At 52.9% G+C, this 25,590-nt stretch overlaps 4 protein-coding genes across 4 annotated transcripts; all 4 read right to left on the bottom strand.

Moving 5' to 3' along the window:
* Window positions 1-228: 228 nt before the first annotated feature.
* Window positions 229-13,525, bottom strand: V8C40DRAFT_277508 (dynein heavy chain, N-terminal region 1-domain-containing protein; the record flags this gene model as incomplete). The annotated part of the gene is made up of 3 exons (XM_083220968.1): window positions 229-669; window positions 734-13,056; window positions 13,165-13,525. 3 exons carry the CDS (start codon window positions 13,523-13,525, stop codon window positions 229-231), a joined length of 13,125 nt encoding a protein of 4,374 aa, XP_083068633.1.
* Window positions 13,526-15,354: 1,829 nt separating this feature from the next.
* Window positions 15,355-18,737, bottom strand: V8C40DRAFT_255870 (uncharacterized protein). Its single transcript, XM_083218150.1, has 2 exons — window positions 16,585-18,737; window positions 15,355-16,467 (listed from the first exon to the last, which is right to left on the bottom strand). The coding sequence occupies exons 1-2, from the start codon at window positions 18,233-18,235 to the stop codon at window positions 16,058-16,060; spliced, it is 2,061 nt and encodes a 686-aa protein (XP_083068632.1). The 5' UTR covers window positions 18,236-18,737; the 3' UTR covers window positions 15,355-16,057.
* A 1,536-nt stretch (window positions 18,738-20,273) lies between these two features.
* On the bottom strand, window positions 20,274-21,598 carry V8C40DRAFT_255866 (uncharacterized protein). The gene has a single exon (XM_083218149.1). The coding sequence runs from the start codon at window positions 21,136-21,138 to the stop codon at window positions 20,518-20,520; it is 621 nt and encodes a 206-aa protein (XP_083068631.1). The 5' UTR covers window positions 21,139-21,598; the 3' UTR covers window positions 20,274-20,517.
* V8C40DRAFT_112566 (uncharacterized protein) lies at window positions 20,864-24,953 on the bottom strand. Its single transcript, XM_083210812.1, has 4 exons — window positions 24,600-24,953; window positions 22,426-24,386; window positions 22,076-22,341; window positions 20,864-22,000 (listed from the first exon to the last, which is right to left on the bottom strand). The coding sequence occupies exons 1-4, from the start codon at window positions 24,782-24,784 to the stop codon at window positions 21,176-21,178; spliced, it is 3,237 nt and encodes a 1,078-aa protein (XP_083068630.1). The 5' UTR covers window positions 24,785-24,953; the 3' UTR covers window positions 20,864-21,175.
* Window positions 24,954-25,590: the final 637 nt, after the last annotated feature.

The following is a 25,590-nucleotide window of genomic DNA, read 5'->3' as shown; positions in this document are numbered from 1 at the left end:
CAAATCATAAAACACATATGTATATGCATACCTCTAAAACTACCAATCAACAAGTCTCATCTCAGGGTATCCGCATAATCTCATCTACTAAGCAGCATGCCCTCCATAAAACACAAAACGAAAAAGAAAAAGAAAAGCCATAAATAACCACCGTCTAATCATCTCAAAAGGTCATAACGTAAAACCATCATGGCCCATAATCATCTAATCATCCCTCTTTCTCCCTTTTTATTCCAAGTCCGTCACAAGCCTCTCATTCTCATCCAACAACCCCGTAACCTTACGTAGATTCTCAACCAAGCTCCTACCCAAGCCAACCAACAGCAACTTCTCTGCATTCGCCGGCAGACCAAGGTACGTAGGCGGCTCACGCTCAGGAAGCTTGTGCACCCAGGCCAAAAAGTCTTGCAGACCAGTACCTGACGGAACGAGGAGCGGGTCATCTCCCTCCACCAGCTTGTGGTCGGCATCGTAGGCAGCAGGTGTGAGGAACGTCGTAACCAGTTGTCCGAGGAGTTTAAAGTCACCCTCATCATCAATCTTGCCACCATACGTCTCCGTGACCAGGTAGCGAATCATGTCCCACGGAATGTTTTGCGGTGCAATGTTGGTTCGGTTGCCAGCAACTCCCTCAATCCAGACGTCAACAATGAACGCACAGCATTCGTACTATCATCACAAGTTAGCAAAGTTCTACATAGACATTCCAACGAGGGAGAAGGGGTATCCTTACGTCGCTATCATTAAATTCCCAGAAACCCTTCCAACCAAGGTTCGGCGCATATCGTAATCTCTCTTGCACAACAGCGTGCAAGAATGAAATCAAGAGATAAAGTCTCGTCCTCTCAACGGGGCTCTTAACCGCACGCGTCGAAAGCGAAGACATCGAGTCCTTCATATTGGCTCGCACACCAGCCGGCTGTTCATACATGAGCACGCGCGAGGCACGGAGCAAGTTGACAGGAATCTTGGGACTTGACTCCATAGACAGGAACAAGCGGAAATCGCTATGCGGGTTGAGCGACTCCATGCGCTTCTCCAGACTCTGTAGCCACGTCGGCGCCAAGTGCACGTTCTTGATGAGGACCCACGATCCCGTCTCTGCTGCACTGCTGACGGCCTTGTCGGCGCTGGCCAGACCTTCGTTTGAACCCATGGCAATATTGGTGCAGCGTACGTTCATTCTCTGCACAAGACTGTCCACCTTGTAACTGGCATCGAAACCAGGGCTAGACACCAGGGCAATCGGGAGAGTCGCAGATACTTCACTAACAGTCTTGGTCAAGTCGTCCACAATGTCAAACATGTCGGAACCAAACACCAGAGTAGCAAAGCGCTCCGCCGCAGGAACAAAGCGATCCATGCGGAAAAGCTTGACCAGCAAAAGGGAGTAAAGAGCCTGGTCTGTCTCGGAGGTGCCTTCTTCCCAAACCTTGGGCACTACAGCCTCGGCCAGCTCCTCGGTAAAGAACTTGTCCCAATCGCTGCTCGGAATGGCATCGAGCTTCTCCTTGAGAACGCTGAGCTTTCGGGCATCCTGGAAAGCCGCATCCTTGGCATCGAGGTCAGAAGACACATCCACACCCGCGATTCGGTTGTCGAGAATCACGTCAATCATCGACTTGTCCATCTTGTACGGAGACGCCTGAGCGAGAAGCATGGCCAAAGTGATGCGGTCCTTCTGCAGCAAACCAAGCGCCGTCCTCTTGAATGTATTGACAAAGAGGTCCTTGACAATAATATCTCGGCGAACATTGTGATTTGTCTCCTTGGCCAAGTTCTTGTTCCCGCGCAGCACCGACTGGAAAATGTCCAGGAAATACTGCAGCGAAAACTGGTAAAAGTGGTTAATGTAGTGCAGCTGTTCCAAAACGGCAAACACAGCACTGCACGACTTGGCAATGATGCTGTACTGCTGCGTAATCTCCTCCACTTCGGCCATGACGCCCTCCGTGTTGCGCATCTTGTCGGAGATGTCTGCCGCTTCCGTCTTGAGCGTCTCCAGCGTCTCTATGACCTTGTCGTCGTCCAAAATGTTACCGCGAGACTCGTTGAGAGCTTGCAGCAACTGCTTCTCCAGCTGTCGCAGATGGACCTTGAATTCGCCCTGCAGCTTAATGAGGTTGGACCGCCTCTCGTCCACGTCAGGACGCTCCGACTTGAGCACATCGTTAAGTGACTGAGTCTGAAGACTGCTCTGAGTGACGGTAAAGTTGACAAAGGTGGTACGACTGCAAATATCTGGCGCGAAAGTAGCCGACGGATCTCTCGTAGAAAGATAAAGCTTGAATGATGGCGAAAAGTCAATGTCCTGCTTGCCAAGCTGGATGAGGACACGACCACCAGTTCGCTGGTACTCCTTATTCAAGACGTGGTTGAGAATGGGGTCCAGATGCTCAGCGTCCTGGATAAGAATGGGGTTACCGAATCGCAGTGAACTCTCAAGCTGCTTTGTAAAGGTATCATCCAAGAAGCTCGTAACCGTCAGGCGGCGATCCTTGCACTCTTTCTGCAAGAACTCTGTAACTCTTCCAGACGGGTCAATAATAAGAGGATACCTGTTGAAGCGCTTAAGAATGATGGCGTTCTCCGTGCACAAGTCGTCGACCGGCAGCGTATTCTCTTGCCATCCAAGTCGCTCATCCGCACTAGACAAGTACTCCGTCACGGGATTAGGCGACTTGAATTGAATGCCAGACAAATCCAGCTGGTGATACCAGTCGTCAATCATGTTCTTTCGGAACGTCTGATCGTAAAGACCGGAATAAGCCAAAAAGGCAGAAGCAACAAGAACATCACCAACAAGGGTGCTGATTTGAGTTTCAAAAGACTTGCTTCCTTCCTCCCAACGAGCCCTCTCAGACGACAAGCTGTCAAGAAGCCTGACACTTCGGTCGACCTTGAACTGGACCTTTGACATCTCCGCCTTGATGGCCTGGGTTTCGCTAATGAGAGTGGCATACTCCGTCTTGTAAGTGTTGATGCTAGACTCGAGCTCCGCAATGTTCTTCTCGACCGCCATCGCGCTAGCCTTTGTCTCGAGCGCCTGCTCCTCAAGCTGTTCGACTTCCTCTCGGAGAGGTCCAACACGATCCAAGATATCTGAATAGCTGACCTGGGCAATGACCCACTGGACAAGAGGACCACAAGCCCTGGAAGCGTGGTTCACCTTTTCAAAAGTAAACTCGGGGTTCGACAAGAAATCGTTGCGCATCTTGTTTCGCAGGCCCTTGGTCATCATCTTGGCATTGTCAAACATGATGATGCTGGCAATAAAGTCTTCCCTTCGAACCACACCTTGGACCGCCTTCCAGTCGTTGATCTTGTGTCCAAGCAAAGTGCAAACGGCATCCAGTGCAAGCCGGACACTCTGTGGAGGATTAGACATACCACGCACTTCGACCAAGTGCTGTCGCTTAATGTTGCTGACACTGGCCTTGGCCTCCTCGACCGCAGGCTCAGCCTTTGCCAAATCCTCCAACACAACCTTCTTCCGCATTGCCACTTCAGCCTCTTGCTTCTCCAACGCCGCCTGAATCTCCAGGGAAGTATTCTTCCTCTGCTCAGCTTCTCGCTGGTCTGCAACCATTCGCTGCAGCTTCTCGTTTGCCTCGGCATCCTTCTGCTCGAGCTGTGCCTTCTTCTCCGCAAGACTGACACGCAAATCACGCACCTTGTCGACGGTATCTCTCAACTTCTCAAGACCGACATTCAAGTGGCGCTGCTGCTCCTCGAGATCTTCGCGCTTCTCATTGTACAGTTTGACATATTGGGTAACAAAGTCCAAGAAGTGACGAGGAGTCAAGAAGGTGACCTTGCCTTGCTGCTTCAACAGCTTCTGGTTATACCGCTGCAGCGAGTAATGGATGTAGACCATAGAGTTGACGACTGTCTCGCGATGCGACGGTGGTAGCTGCAAGCCGCGGTAAGCCACCGGGATTGTGTCCGGAGCGTTGAAGCTGCTCTTATCCAGGTCGATAGAGTGTGTGAGTTCGTGGCCAACCTGGAACAGCGCCTGGTCCGACCAATCTCCAAACCAGTTCAGCACACATCTGTTGAACAAGGCCGGACTGGTGGCGGCCTTGGAGCCGAGACCACCCTCGGGCGGGTTCATGGTGAAGACGACGTGCAAGTTGTTGACAATCTGCTGAGTGAACCACTTATACAACTCCTCAGGTGAATCAAGGTGCAAGTTTTGTCGTTGGGCACCTTCTTTACAAGCCGTCATCAGGGCAACATAATCGTCACCCTCGAAGAGACCAGGCACCTCAGCGTTGGCAAGCAGCGTGTTCATGCGCTCCAGGAAACCAGAGTCCAAAACGTTGGCTTCGTCCATGATGAAGCAAATCTTTTCACCCTTGCAGCCACATCGTCGCAGCACGTCTCGCAAATCTTCGTCGAAATCTTCGGCCGAGTACTTGCCGTGAACCTTGATCTGGAACACCTTGAGACCGTTCATCCAGGCCACGAATCGCGAAAGCGTAGTCTTGCCACCACCGCTCACACCAATAAGAATCAAGTGACCCTGCGGCTGTCGGAAGACACGATCAATACGCAGCACATGCTCCAAGACGTCGTTGAAAAGGATAAGCGGAACATCGACCTCTTCCTCGCAGAAAGTCTTGAGACGAGCAGACACAAAGTCTCTAAGCTGTTCTCGGTCGACGGGGACGTAATTCTTGGACAGCCAGTTCGAGAACAGAATGGGGCCGCCAAGAGCCTTCTCCTCATCCATGGAGGGGAAATACTCGAGAGCAATGCGACGAACAGATTCCTCGGTCCACTTTCGCTCCTCTTCGTCTACAAGACGATCCTGGAACAGTCGCAGGGCTTCGTGCGCCCAGATACGAATGAGACCTTCCAGGGATAGCGTCTCCAGAGGCTTAATAGCTTCATATACACCACGAACCCAGCGAGTAAGTTCACGAGGACTGTACACGTAATGAGGCTGAATCTTAGGCGTGAACCTCTGCTGAGACTCGAGGTAGAAGCGGACCATGGCATGAGTAAGCGACTCAGCATATCCACGCAACGAGGGCACAATCTTGAGCACGGCAGCATTGAATGTGCCGTAAATCTGGTTGAGAGAGAGCTCGCCGGGGTAATCAACCATGACAAGGGGAGCATGGCGAAGGAAACGAGCGCCCATGGGCGTACGGCCGGCATCGGTAGGCGGGTTACAAGCACCAACGAACTGGATGCGGTCAAGAGTAACCCACGACTTGTCAGAAGTTCGCCAGAAGCCGTTGTGCTCAACAAGCTGGCGCAGGAATGAGATTGCTCGCTGAGTACCATACTTGTCGGGAGCCGGAAGGTTGATTTCATCACAGAAGATGACCAGCCAACGACCAATCTGAGTAGGGGACAGCATGACACCGTTCAGCGTCTTCTTGTACTCGCAGTACTGCTCAAACGTCTTGATCAAAAGATCAGGCGTAGTTGCGCTGGAAAAGTTGAGACCGACAACCTCCATGTTGGGCAGCTTACGAAGAGCACTGAAGAGCGTCATCGTCTTACCGGAACCAGGAGGACCGCAAAGCAGCAGAGGCTTGTGCTCAGCCAGCCAAGAATAAAGGACATCCTCGTGGCGCACGGTATCCAGGGTCGGAATGACAACGTCGGTTTGAATGATGGAGTGCGTGTTGACCTCAATGGTGGGCACCTGGTTCTGCCATGGCGTCCACTCAGCCTGGGGCAGAAGAACATCAAAGTCAATAAGTGAGCTGGTACCATCCAGAGGTGGTGACCCAAAGTTGGCAAATGCGCAAATGTCATCACCAAACAGCTTTCGATCACCAAGCGGACAATCTCCCGTAAGTGCCCAGACAAGCGCAAGAAGCAGCTTCTTCGCCATGAAGCCCTCAATCTGATCGTACTCCAGAGGGAAGTCAGCGTGCTGTCCGTTATACTCGATAATATCACGGGCAGCCTTGTTCAATAGCGAAAACAGAGTCGTGAGAACACGAGCAACAGTAAACTCCATGATGTGGTTGTATCGCTGAGCTCGCTCCAAGGCCTGATTGATAAAGTCTTCCTCCGTCAGGTATCCCTTGAGCATATCGGCAACCTGAGCTTGAATGGCCAGCGTCTTAGCCGGGCTTTGGCCCGTGGCAACGTTATCTTCATCCAGGTCTTCAAAGGGAACGCTGCGAAGCGTCTCGATGTAGTTGGTCACCATCATGTTGGGCGAGACGGTATCCTCGCTAAACCAAACCATACCACATCGACTAACAGTGGCGAGCGTTGCATACTTCAACGTCTCGACTTCAAACATGATGCGGACATTAGCAGGCAAGTTGAGACGCTCTCCGTTGGGCAAAGTAAGCAGCTTGTTGTCGTCAAGCACACTGTTCAAGTTTTCTACCCACTCGGGATCAACATCACCGTCAAAGACAATCCAGTGTCTCTTGGAGTCTTCACCACGAAGGTTGTCCACAATTTTACGCAGGATGCTGGTGAAGAGACCGTCCGTCCATTCACGAGTGGTAGAGTCCAAGTTACCGTATAGAGCCTCCTTGGACATGACCTTGGAGTCAATGACATGAGAAACGCCCTCGACATTCTCCACCTTTTGCAGAGCATCAAGCAGGAGCTTCCAGGCGGCTGATTTACCCGTACCGGAGTTACCAACCATCATGACACCGTGGTGAATCTTTTGAATCTGGTACAGCTGAAGCACCTTCGTCATCCACAGATCCGTCACCACGAGTTGGCGCTCAGCAGCGAGCGTACGAATAGCATCCTCCAGAGCGTGCAAGTTTGCAGGCACGTACTGGACGCCAGGGAAGCAGTCTTCCTCAATGTTGATCATAATGTCCACATCCGACTTGATCAGCTTGGGTGCAATTGTCTCGCGAATACTCTGCACAAGAATTTCAGGCTCGACAATCTCTTCAGCGCCGAGATCGCCATCACCCAATAAACGAGAACGCTTGAGACCACCAGAGCTGACCAAAACACTCTTGAGCGCACGAAGACCAAAATCGTAATGGGCTTGCTTGGACAGTTCCTTTGAACACTTGTCGAAGAAAGGCACCGTCTGCTTCGAAAGCCGCTTGGCCTGGCCAAAACCTTGCGAGTACAGCATGACTTCGGCAATGAGCTCCTTGTCGGGCTTGGACATGGCAACGCTTCGGAAAAGCTTCTTCAAGTTATCGGGCAGGTTAGAACGACCAGCATAACCGGGGTTCATGGTGATGAAGATGCCCGTGTTCTCATTGACGCGAAGCTGTCGGCCAACAAGCTCAATCTGAGACTTGTCGTTTTCGGCTCCCTGCTTCAGACCGAGCTGGATGTTTTGAATCTGTTGCGAAACAGCAGACAAGATCCTCTCTTCGAGACGATTAAACTCGTCGAAGCAGCCCCATGCACCAACCTGGCAAATACCCAAAAAGATACGACCCATGGCCTGGAAATCGAAAGTGTCGTCACAGCAGAAGACGAGGGTAAATCTTCCGAGTTGGACACCCAAGGCCTTGACGGATTCAGTCTTTCCTGTACCAGCGGGGCCATACGGCGAACCTCCGAGCCGCTGGCAGAGAGCTTGGGTAAGTGTAAGGAAACATCGGTCGGTAAGGGGAGTCCGAACGAGACGGTCGGGGACACCGAGATACTCAAAGCCGTAGTTGAGCTTGGCATTGGCCATCTTGATGTACAGACGAGTGAGGAAGTTGCCTTCGGGAGTGTAGACATAGCGCATCTGGAGCTGCCAAAGGTAGTGGCCGGCGTTATCAGCCTTGACATTGACCAGCTTCTCAATCACGTCTCGCTGGTGAACGCATTCGGTAATCAGCTGTTCGCACTTCTTGCGCTGGATGACCTCGAGGTCTCCCAGAACAGTCTCCGCAAGGACGCGAAGAACCTGCACCTCTCTCTCAAAAAGAGTCTGCAATGTCTGGCCGCCAGCAGCAAGCGAATTTTCGACAGCCGTCGTCCAAGCAGCCTGTGTTGCGAGGACAACAATCTGACTGGGGAACGCATCCATAAAAGTAACCAGAGCCTCCCGATCGATGTTTTCAGACTCGAAAATCGGAGTATATTCCTCCACGGCCTTCGCTAACAGCTCAGCCAGCGTCTGTTTCATTCCATTTTCCAGTAGCGCGAGCCAGTCGTTGATTCTAGGCGTCTTTGCCAAGGAAATCTCCTTGTTTAGTGTGACAGCCTCGCCCTCCTTGGAGGTGAAGCCAGAGATGACTCCCTCGTCATCCATAATGAGGCCTGCCAACCCAGCAAACATCTTCTTGAAGTGCTTGGCAATACGCAGGGTGTCGTTGCTGTTACCAATCATTTCCAGCAAGTCTTCGTCACCGACAAAGTAGAATCGAGGGAAAGAAACACGCTCCTTCTCCAGGTATTCACCAAGAGCCTTCTGGATCTTGTTCAGCATTTCAGCCAGACGCTCCAAAGACTTTTGGGCGTTAGGAATGTTCAGCACGTCGAGGACGTAGGGCGTCTTGTTGGCCTTTTTCATGACAGCCAAAAATTCGCTGTTGATGTTCTGGAAACGACCAGACTCGATAGGAAGAAGGTGCTTGATATCCGCGTTTCCGGTAAAGACACCCTCAAGGTACACCCACTGGCGCTGCACATCGATCCAGACGTCGAAGAGCACGTGGACGCGGTTCAGCTTGTCCTCCCACGCCACCGCATCTTCTTCAAACTCCTTGTAGTAAGGCGAGTGCTTCATCGCCTGGAGAGAGTTCAAGTTCTCGCTGCACTTGGCAAAAAGGTCATCCCAGCCACGGATAAGCCTGCATTTGTTTTGGTAGTTGACCATCTCGAGAGCATAGTTCTGCCACGTCTCGCGGACTTGCTTCAAGAACTCTTCAAGGGCCATCTCTCCCTGAGCCTGAGCGATAATGTCCTTGACGATGACTTCGGTAGCAGTGAGGTTGAGATCCCAGACATCACCAAGAGTCATGGAGCTAGGTGAGAAGCGCTTCTGGGGTTTAATTTGCTTGTAAATCTTGTGCCAGTGTCGCTCGCGAATAGCATCGGATTTCAAGTCAGACAGGATATTGTTGACCTTGAGGAAGCCTCGCAAGACTCCCTGAACGTGCTCAAAAGCGGCGTACTGCCTCATTCTACTAGGCATATCCTTTGTGCTCTTGATCAAGTCATCAACCTTTTGACGAATCTTTCTTGGCTGAACAGCAGTCCAGAGCATGTCTCGGGTTTCGTTGAGACTCGTCCAAATGGTAGAGAGGTTGGACCAAACAGACCGGAAATCACGAACTTCCTCCAGAGTGATTTCCAAAATGCTGTCATTGTTGCCGGGAATGTCAAGAGCTTCCCTTGCCTTCATGACCTGCTGGAACTCCTCCTGCAAAGCCGTGATGCGAGTCTCAAAGGTGGTCAGAGTTGCAGAGGCGACGTCGGGTTGGATAGTTCCAGACACAGGCTTCTCCTCGTTCCACTGGGCCACAATCTCATTGATACGCTCATTTATCAGCTTATCTTGAGCAATAATGTTTGCCCGCATAGCATCAGACTGCTCCTCCATAATCTTGGACTTCTTCTCCAAAATCTCTTTGAGTGCCTCCCACTGACTTTCAATCTGCTCGATGTGGAGCCAGTCATTGGGGAATGGGTAGCGCTGCCTCACCAAAGTAGACTGTCCTTGGCGGAACATGTCAATCTCTGGCGCCCACAGCTTTGCGTTGCGTCGACAGCTCTGCACCGCGGTGATGAACAAGACGGCGGCCGCAGTAGATGAGGTGTCTGAGCTCTGGCCCTCGAGGTTCTTTCGCGCCTTTTCGATTTCAGCGTTAATATCTCGCATTCGGTTGCCCAGTCGGTTGGCAAACTTGATGAGAATCTCCTGCTGCCACTGGTCGTACTTGGCATTCACCTTGGTTTGGACTTGGTCATAGTCAATGGTGATGTGGCCAAACGAGCGGCTAACTTCTTGCGTGTCAAAAGTCGTTCGGACCTTTCGAATATCCTGGAGACATTCGAGCCATCGAGGGAGGTGGTCACCGAGCATATCGTAGACCTGGTCAGACTGAAGGTCCCAAAGAGACTGGAACTGGAGCCACTTGTCGACATAGATGCTCACTTCCCTGAGCTTCTTCTCGACAGACAGGTAAACACGGTGAAGCATATCGGCACAGTGAGAAGGCAGGTCGGTGAAGCGGGCTTCTTCTTGGGCGTCAGTGTTGAGGCTCATCTGGTATCGCGTAGCCTTGATCTTGCGCAGGTTACAGACAATGCCCAGCCAATCGTGGAGATGGAGGAACCAGCTGGCTCTGGCATACTCCAACGGCGGGTCAAGATAGATGACCTGGTTGCGCATGGTAATCTCAAGAATGAGGCGCTTCATGGTTGGACCATCTTGCTTTCCATCGTCCTCCTTGGACTGCTTCCATCTGTCTTCCTCGGTGACATCTTGCTCAAAAGCAGCTATCCAGGCCTGAACAGCGGTAGAAAGACGCTCCAGCAGGATGGTCTGGACCTTGTGATTGACACCACGCACCCAAAAGTCCAAGTTGGCATACTGTTCCAAGTTGAGCTGATCAACAGCGCCCTGGATAGTATCAAGGTAAGACTGGAAAGCAGCAGCATCGTAGGGGCAACCGCTGAGGTCCTTGAGAGCTTGCTCGATGGTAGCGTAGATGGAATTAAGGGTGGCCGTCTTTGATTGAAGCACGGAAACGGCTGCTGAGAAGCCCCAGATGAACATGCCATGCTTGCTCTCCGTATTCTTGGCCGGTCCAAATCCGGTGCTTCCTGGAAGCAAGGGGCGGATCTGCCTCTGATCGGCATAAAAGAGCTCGTGTGAGTTGACAAAGGACTCCCACCTCAGCGGGACACCATCACCAATGAGCTTGTACACCTCGTTCTTGTATCCGTTGAGGAGGATAGCTTCCTCGCCCATTGTAGATATCTGCCGCAGCGTCTGGGACAGAGTTCGGACACCTTCCATCAAACTAACGGCGTAAGGATACACTCTCTTGGCATCTTTGGACACGGTGGTCACCGCATGGGGAACCAGGTAAGACTGCCAAGTCAAGTTTCTGGTCTCCTTGAACAAGGTGATGATTTGAGGATCAAAGTTGACATTGAGCTCAAGGATACCACCCGCAGACCTCACTCGGTTGATGTTGAAAAGCTGACCAGCGATTGAGATTTTGCGCCGATTGGCATCAGCCAGCCAAGCGTCGTATATCCTGCCCGTGTCCAGCTTATTCTTGAACAGCTCGCTTTCTTCCTGGAGTTTGTGACCCTCGGCATGTAGAGTCCAGTCGGGTCCAAGAACGGCCTCGACCTTTTTCATGTATCCGTCAAGCTGGAGCTCAATCTGACGGGCCCAAATGATGGCACCCGAGACTGGTGGGAGATCGCGAAGCTGCGCCATGGCGTGGGCTTCAGAATGGCCATACTGCTGCTTGAACCTCTCGTGCAGGCCATTGATAGCCTGCTTGACGTGATCCATCAGCTGGTTCTGGTACTCCTGGATGGCACCACGAATCTTGGGCCGCACAAAGAGGGCGTTGAACTTGGAAAAGACTCGGAACATTTCGTTGGCAGTCTTGGCCGTGGCAAGGCGGTCACGCAGCCTCGCAATGATGGAGTTTTCAACTCGTGTTGTGCGCTCATTGTACAAATTTTCGGCCTGTGCCCACCGTTCCTTGCCCTGGTCCGTCACATCCAAGAGATCGACATTCTGCAGGGCTTCCCAGGCGCGCTTGACCTCCTCAACTGCATCTACATCGCCCATTTCCTCAATGACGGCGCCAGCAGTAGCAGTGGGGTTGGCAGAGGAGGAAGTGATGTCGACAACGCCGGGGATAATGGCCTTTGGTCCCAAAACGTTGACAATGGTCCTCTGCAGCTGTTCGTGATTGTCTCGGAATGCGCTGACATACTTGATTCGCGACTCCAGCTCAGAGTGGTTCTTCTCAACGTTGATGGGAATACGCTTTTCGTTTCTGCGGATGATGAGCATACGAGCCAGGTGCGTAAACTCCTTGATATTGTCCTCCCAGGCAACGAAAATGCTGTCGCATGTTCGCATGACATTCTGAAATTCTGGGTAGCCCAGGTTGACCAGCTCGGTACCCGGAAGCAAACGAAGCAACACGTCGTTCAGATCCGCCGAAATGGCCTGGGCCAAGCTCAGCGCTCTCCGAATAGGATACGGGCACACCCTCAGCTTCTTCATCAAGTGAGCAAAGATCTGAGTAATGGCCTCCTCCACCTTGAGCAAAGATGGGGCAGACAGCAGCTCGTCGAGCGGAAAGTCGCGCATCAGCTGGTTGTACTTTTGCGCCTTTTCCTTGGCCTCCTTCAGGCCCGTATCGGCGACGAAACTGACCGTGGCCTGGAAACGCTTCGCATGCTTCAATACGTCGAGTGTCAGGAGGACACCTTCGCTCCTAAGCTGGTCCTCAATACCCTCCAGCGCAGACTCCATGGACAGCCAAAAGTTGACCTCTTGGCTAGCGGTGCTAAACTCCTGAACGGCGTTGGACGATGTTTCTTTTGTCAATTTGGTAATGCCCTGGATGGACTTGATCCAGGTGTTGACGTTGGCCTGCAGCTTGTTGAGAAAACTGCTGTCTTGTAAAAGATTCTTCGGAATCGCCTCCATGGAGGGCTTCGTCTGGGTGACCTCGGCATCATCGAGGACATTCTGAATAAGCGAGTGAAACGCCAGAGAAATCTCGGGGATGTCGACGTTTTGCTGCAGATGGAGCAAACTCAGCTCCAAGTCGTTCAACCGCTTCTTGGTAACCGGAATACCCGTCTTCGCATCGACATCTCGCCCCCTGGACCCGTTGGCCAGCTGCTGGCTCTTGCTGTTTGCGTCAAAGTATGGCACCAAGGCATGGTGGACTTGAGAATGAAGCACCTCCCACGGGGAGAGTGCAACGCCCTGCTCTCCCGAGGCGGCATTAAGGGAGGCAGGACCAGGTAGATTAGTAATAAATATCTGAGAGGTAAGAGGACGAGAAGGATCAATCGCTTGCGATGCCTTGAGCAAAATCAAAGTGGCGACGGTAGTAGGTGTAGAGGTGATTTCGGTCGAAAGAGTGTAGTCGTAGGTAGAGGGAGCTTATCACAAACGTCAGTCAAAGAAAACAAAACAAAAGCTGCTATAAGAAAACAACAACAAGGAAATGGGGGAGTCGGGGGAAGAGAGAGAAGTACAGAAATCCTCACCAGCAACGCCATTGCCATTCTCGCCCGCGTCTCCGTTTTCGTTGCCGTTCTCCAGCGACCCGGACTGGACCACGTCCTTCTGGATATACAGCACATTGAGCGTATCGTTGGCAAAGCGCGTGCACCGCGAAATGGTCTCTGCATACGACGCCTTGTGCAGCAGGTTGCCCGGCAGCTCCAGGTCGCTCCGCGATGCGCCCAGGGCAATCTCGCATATGGCAGCGAGGTGGTCAACCACGCGTTCGGGCTCGATGGTCGGGAATGGCGTCGGCGTCGGTGAGGGCGACGAGGGCGCTGGGACAGAGACGCCGTTGCCGTTGGAGGCGCCGAGGCTCGGGGCGTTGGCCGAGGTCACTTCCATGGCGCGAGCGTCGAGTTGTGGAAGAGACCGAGAAAAAGAAGGGGACAAAGGGAGCTTCTATGTCGAGAAGCCGGTCATCTCCAGAGACGTCGGGTTCGGGATAGGTTTCGATGGTGGGGTGTCGAGGTCGCTCGTTTGCTCGTTTATCGGGGGGCTAGAAGGAATGTTGGCCAGGGGTTGTGTGGAGAGGGGCTCAGGCAGAGGAACGGGATCAAGGAAGCTCGACAGGGGGAAAAAGAAGTACAAGCAGTAGGTAAGGGAAAAGATGCTATTCGCGTGCAGTTTGGGAGCTGTCGTGAGTACAAAGCAGGAGGTTTCACAAGGAGAGATGCAGGCGTGGCGCCGCTGCACGTTGAGCTCGTACCTTGGCAAAGTAGCTCGAGGTACCGCAGTGTGAGTACACCGACACAGAAACACTCCGAGATTCCGGGGTCTCGCTCTGTCACAAGCGAGCAAAGAATCGACGTTGGTCTGTGCAGGGGTTCAGAGTTAATCGCAAAACGAAAAGATGAACAAGACAATGCGTGAGAAGAAGCAGAGAAACTGAAGTGCCGGTTGAGAGAACGAATAGGAGGCTCACCGCACAAAGACAGAAACATGCATCTGATCCAGTCCAATCCACAAAAAGGTACACCCGTACAGTAGCAGCTACACTACAGTACATGCAAAGTGCGCTACAAGCACAGGCACAAGCCGTCGAACTGAAGCTAAAATGGCCCCAACCTCCGGTTTGCTCGACCCCAAACCAAGCCCAAACCCAAACGGAGGGACCCCTAGTTCCCATGTCCAGTGCTAGTCCTGCTGTAGTCGCTGTGAATCAATCAATCGTCAGGCGGTGGGACAACAAGCTGCCAGCGCACGCGGGTGGGGGTGGGAGCAAGGTTGAAATGCGTGCCTGATTGGCCGGAGGCGTGGCGTTTTGAGGGCCATTGTTTTGGTGTTTTAGTTTTTTTGTGGATGGAAACCAGAAAAGGCGTTGATGTAGAGAAGATCCCAGTTGAGTGAGCATCAGGCAATTACTCGTAGTTGAGGTTTGAAGTTGAACCACTTTATCATCGAGTACAGGTACATGAACCAATACATGCATCCATCTGATATACTGTACTCCTGATATCTATACCAAGAGTTTTAGTGGACGGCAACTAATAGTAGAGCTCAATCTCCATAACACTATTCCATCACTCCCTATTCCCAGCAACGTCTCCTCATACGTGGAATCCCTCACCAATCATCCAAGAATCATCCAAAATACTCATCTCATCAGCTATCTCATCTCCCAATTAACACCACATAAACCGTCTCAAACCCCTCCTCTCTATCACTCCTTCTATAAGAAAAATCACCAGTGCAGAGGTATCATTCACCTACAAACAAAAACCACCCCGGGCCACCAAAAGACCAAACCTAAACCCAACCTTACCTTACCTCCATACCATCCCGCAACTCCCGTCCCCTAAAATTCACACACCTCCCCTGAGAAAAAAAAATTCCCTAACCACACGGGGTGCGTCTACCGGGTAAGGGTAACTCGACACCACATCTCCATGCAGAAATAAAACCGCAAACCACACCCTCCCTTTCACTACTAAATCCATTTCCATACGGCCACGCCACATCTCCTTTTCGACTCAACCAGCGTCTTTATCTCGGTATCTCGATATTAACACTCCACCTCGTTCCCATCTTTATTTTCTGGAACGCTACGTACGTGCATATTAGCTGTACCACGTTACAGGGTCGTAGGATTTGTGTACATGAGATATGTGGCTCTCATCTCAATAGGGAAATACCAATTAGAGGTATGCATATAAATTGAGGTTATATAGATAGCCAGGTAGGACCAATATCAGCACTCACAGTGCATATGTACGCATTCATTCACCATCCCACGAAATCACACCCAAATCACAAAGAGGAGGGAGCAAAAAACAAGTCCAAGAAGCAAGAGGGCCACGTCCACATAGAAAAAAAAAAGCATTTACTTCATCATTCAAACATTGACCCTCAAGTAAATTCTACCAACGTAAAACTACCTTGCTTATCCATCAACATAGTCCCCCCCTTCATCATCCTCAAGACCAGGTTTACATATTTGACGCCCCAACGGAAAAAGAAAAAGAAGAAGAAAAAGAGCAGATAAAGTAAAAAGTGAACAAGACAAAAAAAGAAAAAGAAACGACCTCAATGCAAAAAAAGGCCTTCTTGATTTAAGTCTCTGGACAGGTCGGAAATGAATCCACCTCCTCTGATAGGAAAAGAAAAAGAAAAGCAAAGAAAAGCGAATCCACAACGTCATATACTTGCATAAAGACACAGAAAAAGGTCATAAATGAATGAGGAAAACCAGCACACCATACCGTTTCTTAACGCCTCTCCGTATGTAGACTTTAGACTCCGTAGACCGGAACGACCGACTGCTCTCCAGTGTGCCCCTTTAATGTATATCTCAAAGACCGATACGCCAGGAGGAGGGAAGAAGGGGGAGGGGGTTGAGGAGGAGGGGGAACAGGCAAACGCAAAAGCAGACGAGGCTTAAACACTCGGGTTGCCACCGCCCGCCGCGCCGCCTTCAGGACCAGCTAGCCTTTCTCTCTGCAGAATGACTCTGCCGTTACAAATGTCGATAAACATTTCAAACTTTTCTATCAGCTTGTCCTTTTCCGCCATCTTGGCCTTGAGGTCGTCAATCTCTTTTTGTTTCTCCTCTTCAATCTTCTTCAAGTCTTCGCGAGCCTTGGCCAGCTCCCGCCTCAGCTCGGCTCGTATGCGGTCTTCGGGCGACTGCAACGGCTTGGTGTATATGGCCGGCCGGTTCTCCGCCAGGCCCGTGGCTACTTTCTGCGGATTACGGTTTATGGCAGCCCGCGCGTTGTAAATGTCTCTCGGTAATAAATGGCAGTCAGGATTATCAGTTTGGAGAATCTGCAGTGTTTCAGATACGCCTGCACCTACACATAGGATCGGTTAGCGAGAATTTCTGCCCAACAGGCCTTTCCGCCTCTCCCCCTTTCCACTTCCATCATTCTTCAGCATTTTTTTTTTTGGAGATGAATACTAACCACTATCTTTTAGTTGCTTCACAGCGGCAACCATCTTACTGTCAAGCTTTCTAGCCGCAGGATGATTTGACGGACTCTCACTCGGTCCATGGTTATGCTGCAAATGCGAAGGGTCCGGCCGGTAGCGGATAGTCCATTGAGTTCGCTGCTCAATAGCAAAGAAGCCAAAGGGACAGTCGCATTTTCTCGACGATGTCTTACGTTTTCTGAACTCGGGGCTAACACGGCTTGGTGGCTTGCCGGCCCGGTCACAGACAAACAGGACCTTTTTCAGGCCTGGCACCGTCTTCTTGGATCGTCCGATGACGATGGCATAGCCCACCGAAGTGCAGTAGCGCAAGACGGCCTTTTGAACGGCCTCGAGCGTGGGATAACTGCCGCCTTCGGGAGGCGGTGACATCATCTCTCCCAAAGGTTGAGTGGCTGCCAATTGATCATTCATCAGCTTCGACGGCGCCAGGGTGCTGTTGTCATCGTCTCCATCCGGTTGACCGTCCATATCCAAGTCTTCTCCCGCATGGTTATCCTGCTGCTGCTGAGAAATGGGTTCAGGCTGCTGAGCAGCAGCTTGTAACTGCTGATGCTGTTGTTGATGCTGCTGTTGCTGATGTTGGTGCTGTTGATGCTGTTGCTGCTGTTGTTGTACCTGCTGCTGAGCTTGATGTTGTTGCTGCTGGTGTTGCACTTGTTGGACCTGGTGCTGTACTGGTTGCGGAACCGGCTGTGGCACCTGCTGCTGCACCGGCTGCTGAGCCTGAGGCTGTGGGATTTGCAATTGCTGTCGCGAAGATTGCTGCTGCTTCACCTGTTGCTGCTGTTGCTGCTGCTGTTGTGCCTGTTGTTGCTGTTGCGCCTGCTGCTGCTGCTGTGCCGCCTGCTGGGAGCGGGACGGGTGTATATGATGAAGCTGCTCCTGCTGGTGCTGGTGCTGGGCTTGCTGCTGAATCTGCTGCGGTACCTGGTGTGTCTGGTGCGTCTGATGTGTCTGGTGAGAGGCATGAGCCGCTTGGTGAGCCTGAGGGTGCTGAGCGTAGGCAGGATGGTGCGGCTGCTGATGGTGCTGCTGCTGTTGCTGCTGCGGGTGATGCTGGACCTGCTGAGCCTGCTGCTGTTGTACTGCCTGCTGCTGCTGAACCGCCTGCTGCTGTTGCTGGTGGTGCTGCTGCTGCGCGTGCCCCGGATGGCCGGCCAATGCCTGCTGAGACGGGTGCTGCTGCGGGTGCTGCGGGTGGTGTTGCGGATGGTGCTGGTGAGAGAGGATAGAGTCGTGTGCGACAGGCTGGCTCATCGACGTCGGGAAGAGCATGGGCGGCGGGTTCGGCTGGGCCTGCATCTGCTGCCGCGCCGGAGCGGCGCGCTGCTGTCGCGGCAGGGCATTGGGGACGTGGATGTTGGGCGCGCGCGACGAGGCATTGGCGACGCTTGCGTTGACCGACGCCGGCGTGTTGAAGAGGTGTTGAGGGTAGCCCTGAGGCGGCTGCTGCGGCGGATATGCCTGCGACTGGTATGGCGAGGCCGCCTGAGGCGCCGGAGACTGTTTGTTGGGCTGGTTCGGGTGGGCGGGAGCAAAGCCGGTGTTGCGTCTGCTGAAGGACGACTGGGGGAAACTCAGGCCGTGGGGATTGGGCCCGGACTGGCCCAGGTTGGCCATGATGAGGCTTCTCGTGGTCGGTCGGAGGAGAGACCGGTCAGTCAGTCGCCTCGAGTCGCGAAAAAAAAAAATATTAAAAAAATAAATAACAAAATAAAAAATAACGACAAGCACGAAGCACGGCCCGGTCGGCGTCAGGGCGTGTCGTCGTCAGCCGGACCGGTCGCGGCTCTACGATCGATCGATCGCGACGGTCAAGCGTCGACGACCGACGTTCTGCAGCGCAGCGCCTTGGATCTTGGATCTTGAGATCTCGACGTTGTCCTTCGTCCTTGTGCTTCCTGTCCGTCCCTCGTTTCTATCGAGCAAACCCGGAATCCTGGTTCGGGGGTGTCGTTAATGGGGCTGGCAGAGGCGTGCAAAGCGTGGAGGTGCGCGCTGGGTAGGAGGTGTGGGCAGAATGACCAGAGAGAAAAAAAAAAAAAGTGCGAGCAGGCAAACTGCTGGTGTGCGTTTGGGGAACCTTGGGGGGTTGGGAGAGGGGGTTTGTTTTGAAGAGGGGGGGAGAGGGGGGGGGGGGTTGATGTCAAGCAAGATCTAGTCGATGGGGGCAAAAGTTTTGCTCTTCTTCTTCCCGTCTGCTGCTGACTGAGCCTTCGGTTCTGAGCGCTGAGAATTTTTCTTTCTTTTCTTTTTGTCACTTTTTTCCTCTCTGCTCTTTGCCTTTTACCTGGCCGGCACAGGCGCTGGCATGGATTTGCGATGGGCTGGGTTTATTATGGGCTGGGCGGGCAGAACCCGTCCGTTGTTTCTCACGCCCAATTCGCCAGCAGTAACAGGGGTTGCGTTTTCCCTTCGGCACTGCCCCCCCAGCTGCTGCCTGTGATTTGTACCGCTACCTAGCCCCGAAGTACCCTTCCAAGTCTCTTTTCAGTGCTCGTACATCCACATCCATGCGATCCATTTGCTGTGATGACATCGGTTACACAAAACCTCCAGACTCCCACTGTACTAACCCTGTCCTTCCGCTCGGAGCATCACATCGCTTCAGGTCAGGTCGGGTCAGGTTCAGGGTCCGGCATCGAGCAAACGGGATGCTGCTCAGCCCTATCTATCCGCCACATCGAACGCGCATCTCCATCTCCATCTTCCCCCCCTCCATCATCCTTCAGATTCCCTCGACATCCTCCGTCCAGGTATCCAAGCTGAGGTGTACGGGTAGCACACGAGTTACTGATACTGTACAGCACTGCAGCACTGGGCGGTCGGTACTCCGTATTGCGTCCTCCTGTACTTGGCATGCCGGTAGCGCCACCGTCTCGAGTACCGCTACCTGTTGTCTCTGATCCGGCCACCATGCAGGGCCGTTGCTGTGCTTTGTCGTCATACCTCGCATCCCAGCCCCTACCTCACCTTCAGGTTACCTGTACCTTCGTTTCATACCGTACGTGCCAACGTGCCAAGTATAGCACACACAGAAGAACACGCATCCATTCGCATCCCATCCCATACACAAAATCCGCCGTCGAATCACCTCGTCCAAAGTCCGCCTGGCCACCTTGCGCCTGCGCCATGTGATGTCAGCCCGCCAAAACTTACGTGAGCCTCTGCCCAATCCCGCCGCGAGCTGCTCCGTCCTTTTAATGGCGTTCTGTCCAATCCAACAGTGAGTTGCTCGTGCTTTTTTAATGGGGTGAGCCTCTTCGCCCAATCCCACCGCGAGATGCTGCTCCGTCCTTTTATTGGGGTGCCAATCTCACAAGCGCCGCAGAGACACAGTGTCAAGTTTCGAGTTCCCGCCACTCAGCGCGCCTTTTACCCGCGCCCAGGGCCCCCAGAAAAGCAGAAAGCAGAAAAGCGGAAGCGGGAAACTCGAAACTTGTTGGTCACCTGCTAGATCCAGCCGTGTGAAAAAAAAAAAAAAAAATTGGATGGGAGATTCCGGCCTGGATTTGCGATCCGAAGCGACCAAACAACCCTGGCATGCAAATGCGGTGGACCCCAGCTGAGATGCCTGACATGTCTCACCTTTTTCGCTGGTACTGCTACTTGCTGGCTCTGTTCCAGCCTGTACTACGTACTTGTACTCGCAAAAGAGTTGTGCGATCCGTCAAGAGACCCGTTGCTTCGTCTATAATAGGCTGTATCGTAAACTCGTACATGTGTAGTACCTTGCGCTGCTGCCCCCCGTACATACAAAAACTGTAGCTCTGCTGGCAATCCAAAAAGAGAGAAAAAAAAAAGCCAGTTCTGTCTCTGTCTCTCGCTCTCCCTTCGCCAAGTCATGGATTCGGCTCGACCACACGGCCCGTCAGCATCCAGACCACTCCAGCGCTGCCACACTAATCCTCTTTCTGATCTGCATTGCATATGCATACGAATTCAATAGTATGGCATCTCTGCCGACTATAAAGGAAAAGAAAGGAAATCCAAAGCTGAAAAGGAGTGCAACGAGAAGAAATACTAAAAAAGATACGCAAGAGGTAGACAAGGAGATGAAAGAGGTAGAGAGGAGTAGGAGAGATGATCAAGTAAACGACAAAAAAGGAAAAAAGAAAAAGAAAAAGAAAAGACATCGTATATCGAAGAGAGACGGGACTGCTTCTTGCGCTGGCAGCACCCCATACGTCACCTCCGTTCCCCTGCAGGGTAAATGCCCAATGCCACCCAACAACACCGGTTGACCGACACAACGCTCTCGGTATGTCATGTGAATGTGGATGTGAATGTGAGTGTGAGAGTAACCCACGCCGCCCGTCGTTAATGCTCGTGGATATCAAATCATTGTATCGCGTCTTTGGCCTGGTTCCCATATATACGCCTCGCCTGCTCTTGTTGCTCATGTAAATGTCCAAACATGTCTCAAATGGCCAACCAAGAAAAGAAACAAAACAAGAATGACAGGGTATGAAAAAAGAAAAAGAAAAAAAAGGAAAGGAACGAAAATTCCCAAACAAAGCCATGCAAAAAATAGAAAATCATGGGAAAAGGAGCGTTAAATCATTCGCCGCCGACGCCGCCGTCTGACGGACGCTTCCGTTTGCGTGGTCGCCGTCCCTGCTTCTCCTCGTCGTCCACGAAATGGTTCTTTTCAATCTGGTGCTGCCGCAAATTGTCCGCGCGCTTGCTGTACTGGCTCGTGCAGCCCGGGTAGGGGCATCGGAAGATTTGGGGGTTGTCGCTGTGAATCGTCCTCATGTGCTTGGCCATGCTACCCACGAACCACCGGGGGTCACCCTTGGGTCGATAGCCGCAAAGCTTGCAGCAGCTGTCGGATTCCACCTTGGTTGATGATGCCGATACCGATGCCTCTGCCTTGTTGGGCGTCGATGCAATCGGGGATATCAGCGCATCATCGTCCACCAGCGGCAGCGCATCAGCGTCCATAGGCCGAGGCGCTGCAGGCGTGGCTATGGCGGCGGTGCCGTCTGGAGCTGTGACTGTGACAAATGCGGCATCTCCTGGTGTCCACCGCGAGGCTCCCACGAGTGGGGCGCCGGCAATGACCGCAGACTCGGCAACATCGTCGTCCAATCCTTGGTCCGGATTGAAGTCGAGCATTGAGCCAAAGTCGATGTCGAAGCTGTTTGGTACTGGTACCACGCCCACGATTCCATTGAGTGCTCCGGAAGACGGCGCCGATGACTCAACTCCGGTTTCCACAATGACTGGGTTCCTGTTAGACTCCTTCATCAGCAGCTGGATGCCGCATCGGTGGTACGTCGACCGCGAGCTGAAAAACGGGCTTTGCGTGTAAAGCGAGTCGGTCTGCCGCCGGACGACTTCGACATATTCGCTAAAGAATGCGTCGGGAGGTAGGTACGTCTAGATGATGTTACCCCTGGTTAGTTATCGTTGCATTCTGTATTTTTGGAAAATAAAAGTGGCTCTATATCTCACCCTTCCGGCCTGCATCAGCTCTAGCTCCAAGCGACGCACGGTTCCCACCTCGCCAGAGTTGATCTGGCCAATGAGTCTTGCCATGCGGCGCTCAAACCCTGGGTAGTGGGAGTATTCATGAGAAAAGATGTTGTCAATCATAAACCTGGCTGCAATGGCGAACGGTGAATTGTGGCTAGCTCCGAGACCGTCTTTGTGGTGCTGCATGGCAAGTTCAGAGGCTTGTCCCGTATAACTGCTGTCGTTGATGGCCATGTACTCGAGCTCTGTAGTAAAGCACACAAATACACACATTAGCATCTTGAGCAAAGAGAGGGAACGGGACGGGAGGATTGAGTGCGCAAATGTACCATCTAGGAAGTAAGCCGCAATCAGTATCAGCGGGTCAGACCTCGATCCTTGAGGGAACCGTTCGGGCTGTTTGCCCTTGGACATGCCAGCACTAGGTGACTTCAATAGTGCAATAATCTCGTCATCGTTTACTTGGCTGGGCTTCCAAAGTGTGTAGACAACCTCGATGAATGATATCTTGTCGTCGTCTGAGAACCAATCGCTGTACAGCAACGCTTGCTTGAACATGGCAGCAGAGTGCTTGGAGACATCTTGTTCGTGGATCACCAGAGATAGAGAGAAGACGATGTGGACGAAGCAAATGAGGTTCAGAGGCGATGAGGCTTGGCGGCCTTCCAGGATCTCAGTCATGGTTTCCAGACCAACAGCCGCGATGGAGGAGAGGGACATCTGGTTGAGCTGCATGAAGATGGGGTTCTCATTAATGACGTCGAGCTTGCTGATTGAATCGGCAACATGCTCGCGGAGCGTGTCATGGACTGATCTGGCCAGAGACTGCGTGGTATTACGAGTGGTGGTTGTGAGGCTGGAGGAATTGGTAATCTGCATGAGGCTTGGCTCAGTGTTACGGGTAGTTTGTTGTTGTTGTTGTTGTTGTTGTTGTTGTTGTGAAGGAGGTGGTGGCGGCGGCGGTGGAAGGCCATAGTCGACACTATCGGTGGAGGGTAGCTGAGGTTCCAATGGGAGCTGGAAAGGAATATCGGTATTGAAGGAGAAGGCGGCCTGGTCCAAGCTCATGGGCGCCTGTGTCTTTTGAGAATCCATGGTGGAGGGCAGGTCAAACATGGGAATGTCGGCGGGAAGCTCTGATGGGCATGAGTTGGCCACCATATTCTCAAACTCCAAGTTGCTAAAGGGAATTGGTCTCGTCGAGGTGGTGGTACCGTCAGCAGTATTAGTAGTAGTAGCAGTGGTGTTGTTTGTCGAGAAGGGACCGACGGGCAGGAGGCTCTGAGGACTGATGAGGTCGTCAGGTGACGTCAAGGCAGACTCGAAGCCGGACGTCTTTGTCCATCCGTTGGACCAGCCCGACATGGGCGAGATGTTGTAGCTGGCGGTGCTATCAGTGCTGTCGGTGCTGTCGGTGCTGCTGGTGGACCGGACAGAGGAACTCGGGGCCAGCACCTTGCTGCGTCGTCTCCCTTGGCCTCGGTACTGGTCCAGGTGGGTGTTGACCTGGAGCGTTGGGCGATCGACCAACCGTGATGTGCTGGACTTCATTAGGCTTTGAGGTGCCACGGTCTGGGGGGAAGGTGGTGAAGGCCTCCAATTTATGAAGTCTGCTTCCATAGTCGATGGCAGCGGCACGGCTCCCGGGTGGGAGCCTGGTGGTGAGATGGGGAATGTGGATGGGGGGAGACAGGGGATCATCCCAGGGGCGGGTATAGGCTCAGTCTCGGTCTCACACTCCGGGATAGTGGGGAGCAGCACCTCACTCGAACCGATTTCATGTATCTCGTTCGAGGAGAGTTCGGCCTGGGGAGGCGGAGGCGGAGGCGAGAAGAGCACATAGTCGTAGCTTGGGGGCTCGTCTTCACCCCCGCCAGCGCCAGAGCCGCCATCGCCCACTCCCACGCCCAAGCCGCCCATGCCCATGGAGGACGCAACCAGAGCCAGGCTGTGAGACTTTGGCTTGTGGCCCAACGAACTGAAGAAGCTCTTGGCCATGGTCATGATCTTTCTCCTCTTGGACGGGTGGCCCAGACAGCGCCTGCACTTGACATCGCTGAGCTGCTCGGGCTTCTCGCAGTCATAGCACCAGTACTCTCCGCCGGCGAGGTGGTCGCAGGAATACAGGTGTTGCAGCATGAGCTCATGGTTGGGGAACCTCTTGCGGCAGCGCAGCAAGGGACACTCCCGCCGCTCTTCGGAAGTCATCTTGGGGCAGGCATTGCGCTTGACGGCTGCCCATACGATGAACCTGTACAAGGCACACTCGTCGCTCGAAGTGTTGCGTGAGCTTCAGGGGAGCAAGCAAGAAAAAACCGAGAGTCAGTACGTAGCACATGAAACAAAAAACATGATAAAAAAAAGACAGAAAAAAAAGTAGGGAGGCGACGAGGCGGAGCAGAAGGAGAAGAACGAGGATATCAACTAATCGTTTTGTCCTGGTCTTGGCCAACCAACCCCCGTCTCCTTGAGGTTTTCCGTCAACAGGGCTTTCTTCACTTACACACAGGAAGTTGGCATCTCGCCGTCGACTGACGAAGTCACTGAAGATGTCGAGCAGCTGCTGCTGCTGGAAGAACATGAAGCACTTGTCGACGAGCGCCTGGGAGCCAGACGACTGCCGGTTGGGCTTCGGACCAGACGCCGTAAGGCCAGGGCACCAGGGTCGTCGACTTTCTTGTTCTCCATGGCGGTCTGTAGCTATGCCCTTGACTCTTGTGCTTGGTGGTCGTAACGGGCCCGGGCATAAGGGTAAGGTGCCGTAGGGCAAGGTACAGACGCAGGCTTCTCCCAACCAAGGGGCCGTTGTTGTGGAGATTGGTCCTGAATCGGGGGGGTTGAATAAGATCCAATACTGTATCAGTACAGACAAGTGGCAAAGTGTAAGAAAGACGGGCAGGTCGAGGCGAGCTGGCCACCTTTCAGGCACCGTCCATGGTGTTTTTCTTTAATCGCATGAGCATGAGCCAGAGCTGGAGCCTTGGAGGCAGCTTGCCAACGGTCCTACAAGCACGGGCGAATGAGGTCTAGGACTTTGCTTCAAAGCTTAGTAGGACTCGCGCAGGGGTCTCTCTGGGCCGGCTTGGTGCATGCCCACCGTTTCCGCGGCTGATTCTCGATTCGCAAGGCGACCAAGAGGAGGGGGGGGGACCAAGGGATCCTCCTGATGGGCCAATTCTTGTCTTTGCCAGGCTGATCCCTGCGCGCTGCATCCCAAATCGGCCCCCCGACTGTGGCTTGAGGCCAAGTACCATTTGGAGACCGGGACTGCATCGTGTTAGTGCTCGTACGCAAGGCACCGGAGTAGCAGCGATGACGGGCTTGTTGCGATGACGAGGGCATCACGAGGACCGCCGCCGTTATCGATTTTTCATCTTCATCATGGGCTTGGTATCTCTGGGCATCTTGATTTGATCACGACAAGCATCGCCAACTCCGTTAGTGCCCGGGATATTTACGTGCCGTGGATCGCAAAGTGTAAGAAAGGGTTTGGT

Source organism: Trichoderma camerunense (assembly GCF_050948025.1).
Source record: "Trichoderma camerunense strain CBS 138272 chromosome Unknown V8C40scaffold_21, whole genome shotgun sequence".
In the NCBI taxonomy this organism is placed as follows: Eukaryota; Fungi; Ascomycota; class Sordariomycetes; order Hypocreales; family Hypocreaceae; genus Trichoderma; species Trichoderma camerunense.
This window is presented reverse-complemented; position numbering and strand designations above follow the sequence as displayed.

Excerpts from the sequence above, each read along its gene's own strand:
- V8C40DRAFT_255870 (XM_083218150.1), bottom strand. The coding sequence starts at position 18,235 with ATGGCCAACCTGGGCCAGTCCGGGCCCAATCCCCACGGCCTGAGTTTC. Across the intron at positions 16,468-16,584 it reads GAAGCAACTAAAAGATAGTG|GCGTATCTGAAACACTGCAG; the intron begins GTTAGTATTCAT and ends GTGTAGGTGCAG.
- V8C40DRAFT_255866 (XM_083218149.1), bottom strand. The coding sequence starts at position 21,138 with ATGGCTTTGTTTGGGAATTTTCGTTCCTTTCCTTTTTTTTCTTTTTCT.
- V8C40DRAFT_112566 (XM_083210812.1), bottom strand. The coding sequence starts at position 24,784 with ATGGAGAACAAGAAAGTCGACGACCCTGGTGCCCTGGCCTTACGGCGT. Across the intron at positions 24,387-24,599 it reads GAGATGCCAACTTCCTGTGT|CTCACGCAACACTTCGAGCG; the intron begins GTAAGTGAAGAA and ends GCTCCCCTGAAG. Across the intron at positions 22,001-22,075 it reads AGCTGATGCAGGCCGGAAGG|ACGTACCTACCTCCCGACGC; the intron begins GTGAGATATAGA and ends AACATCATCTAG.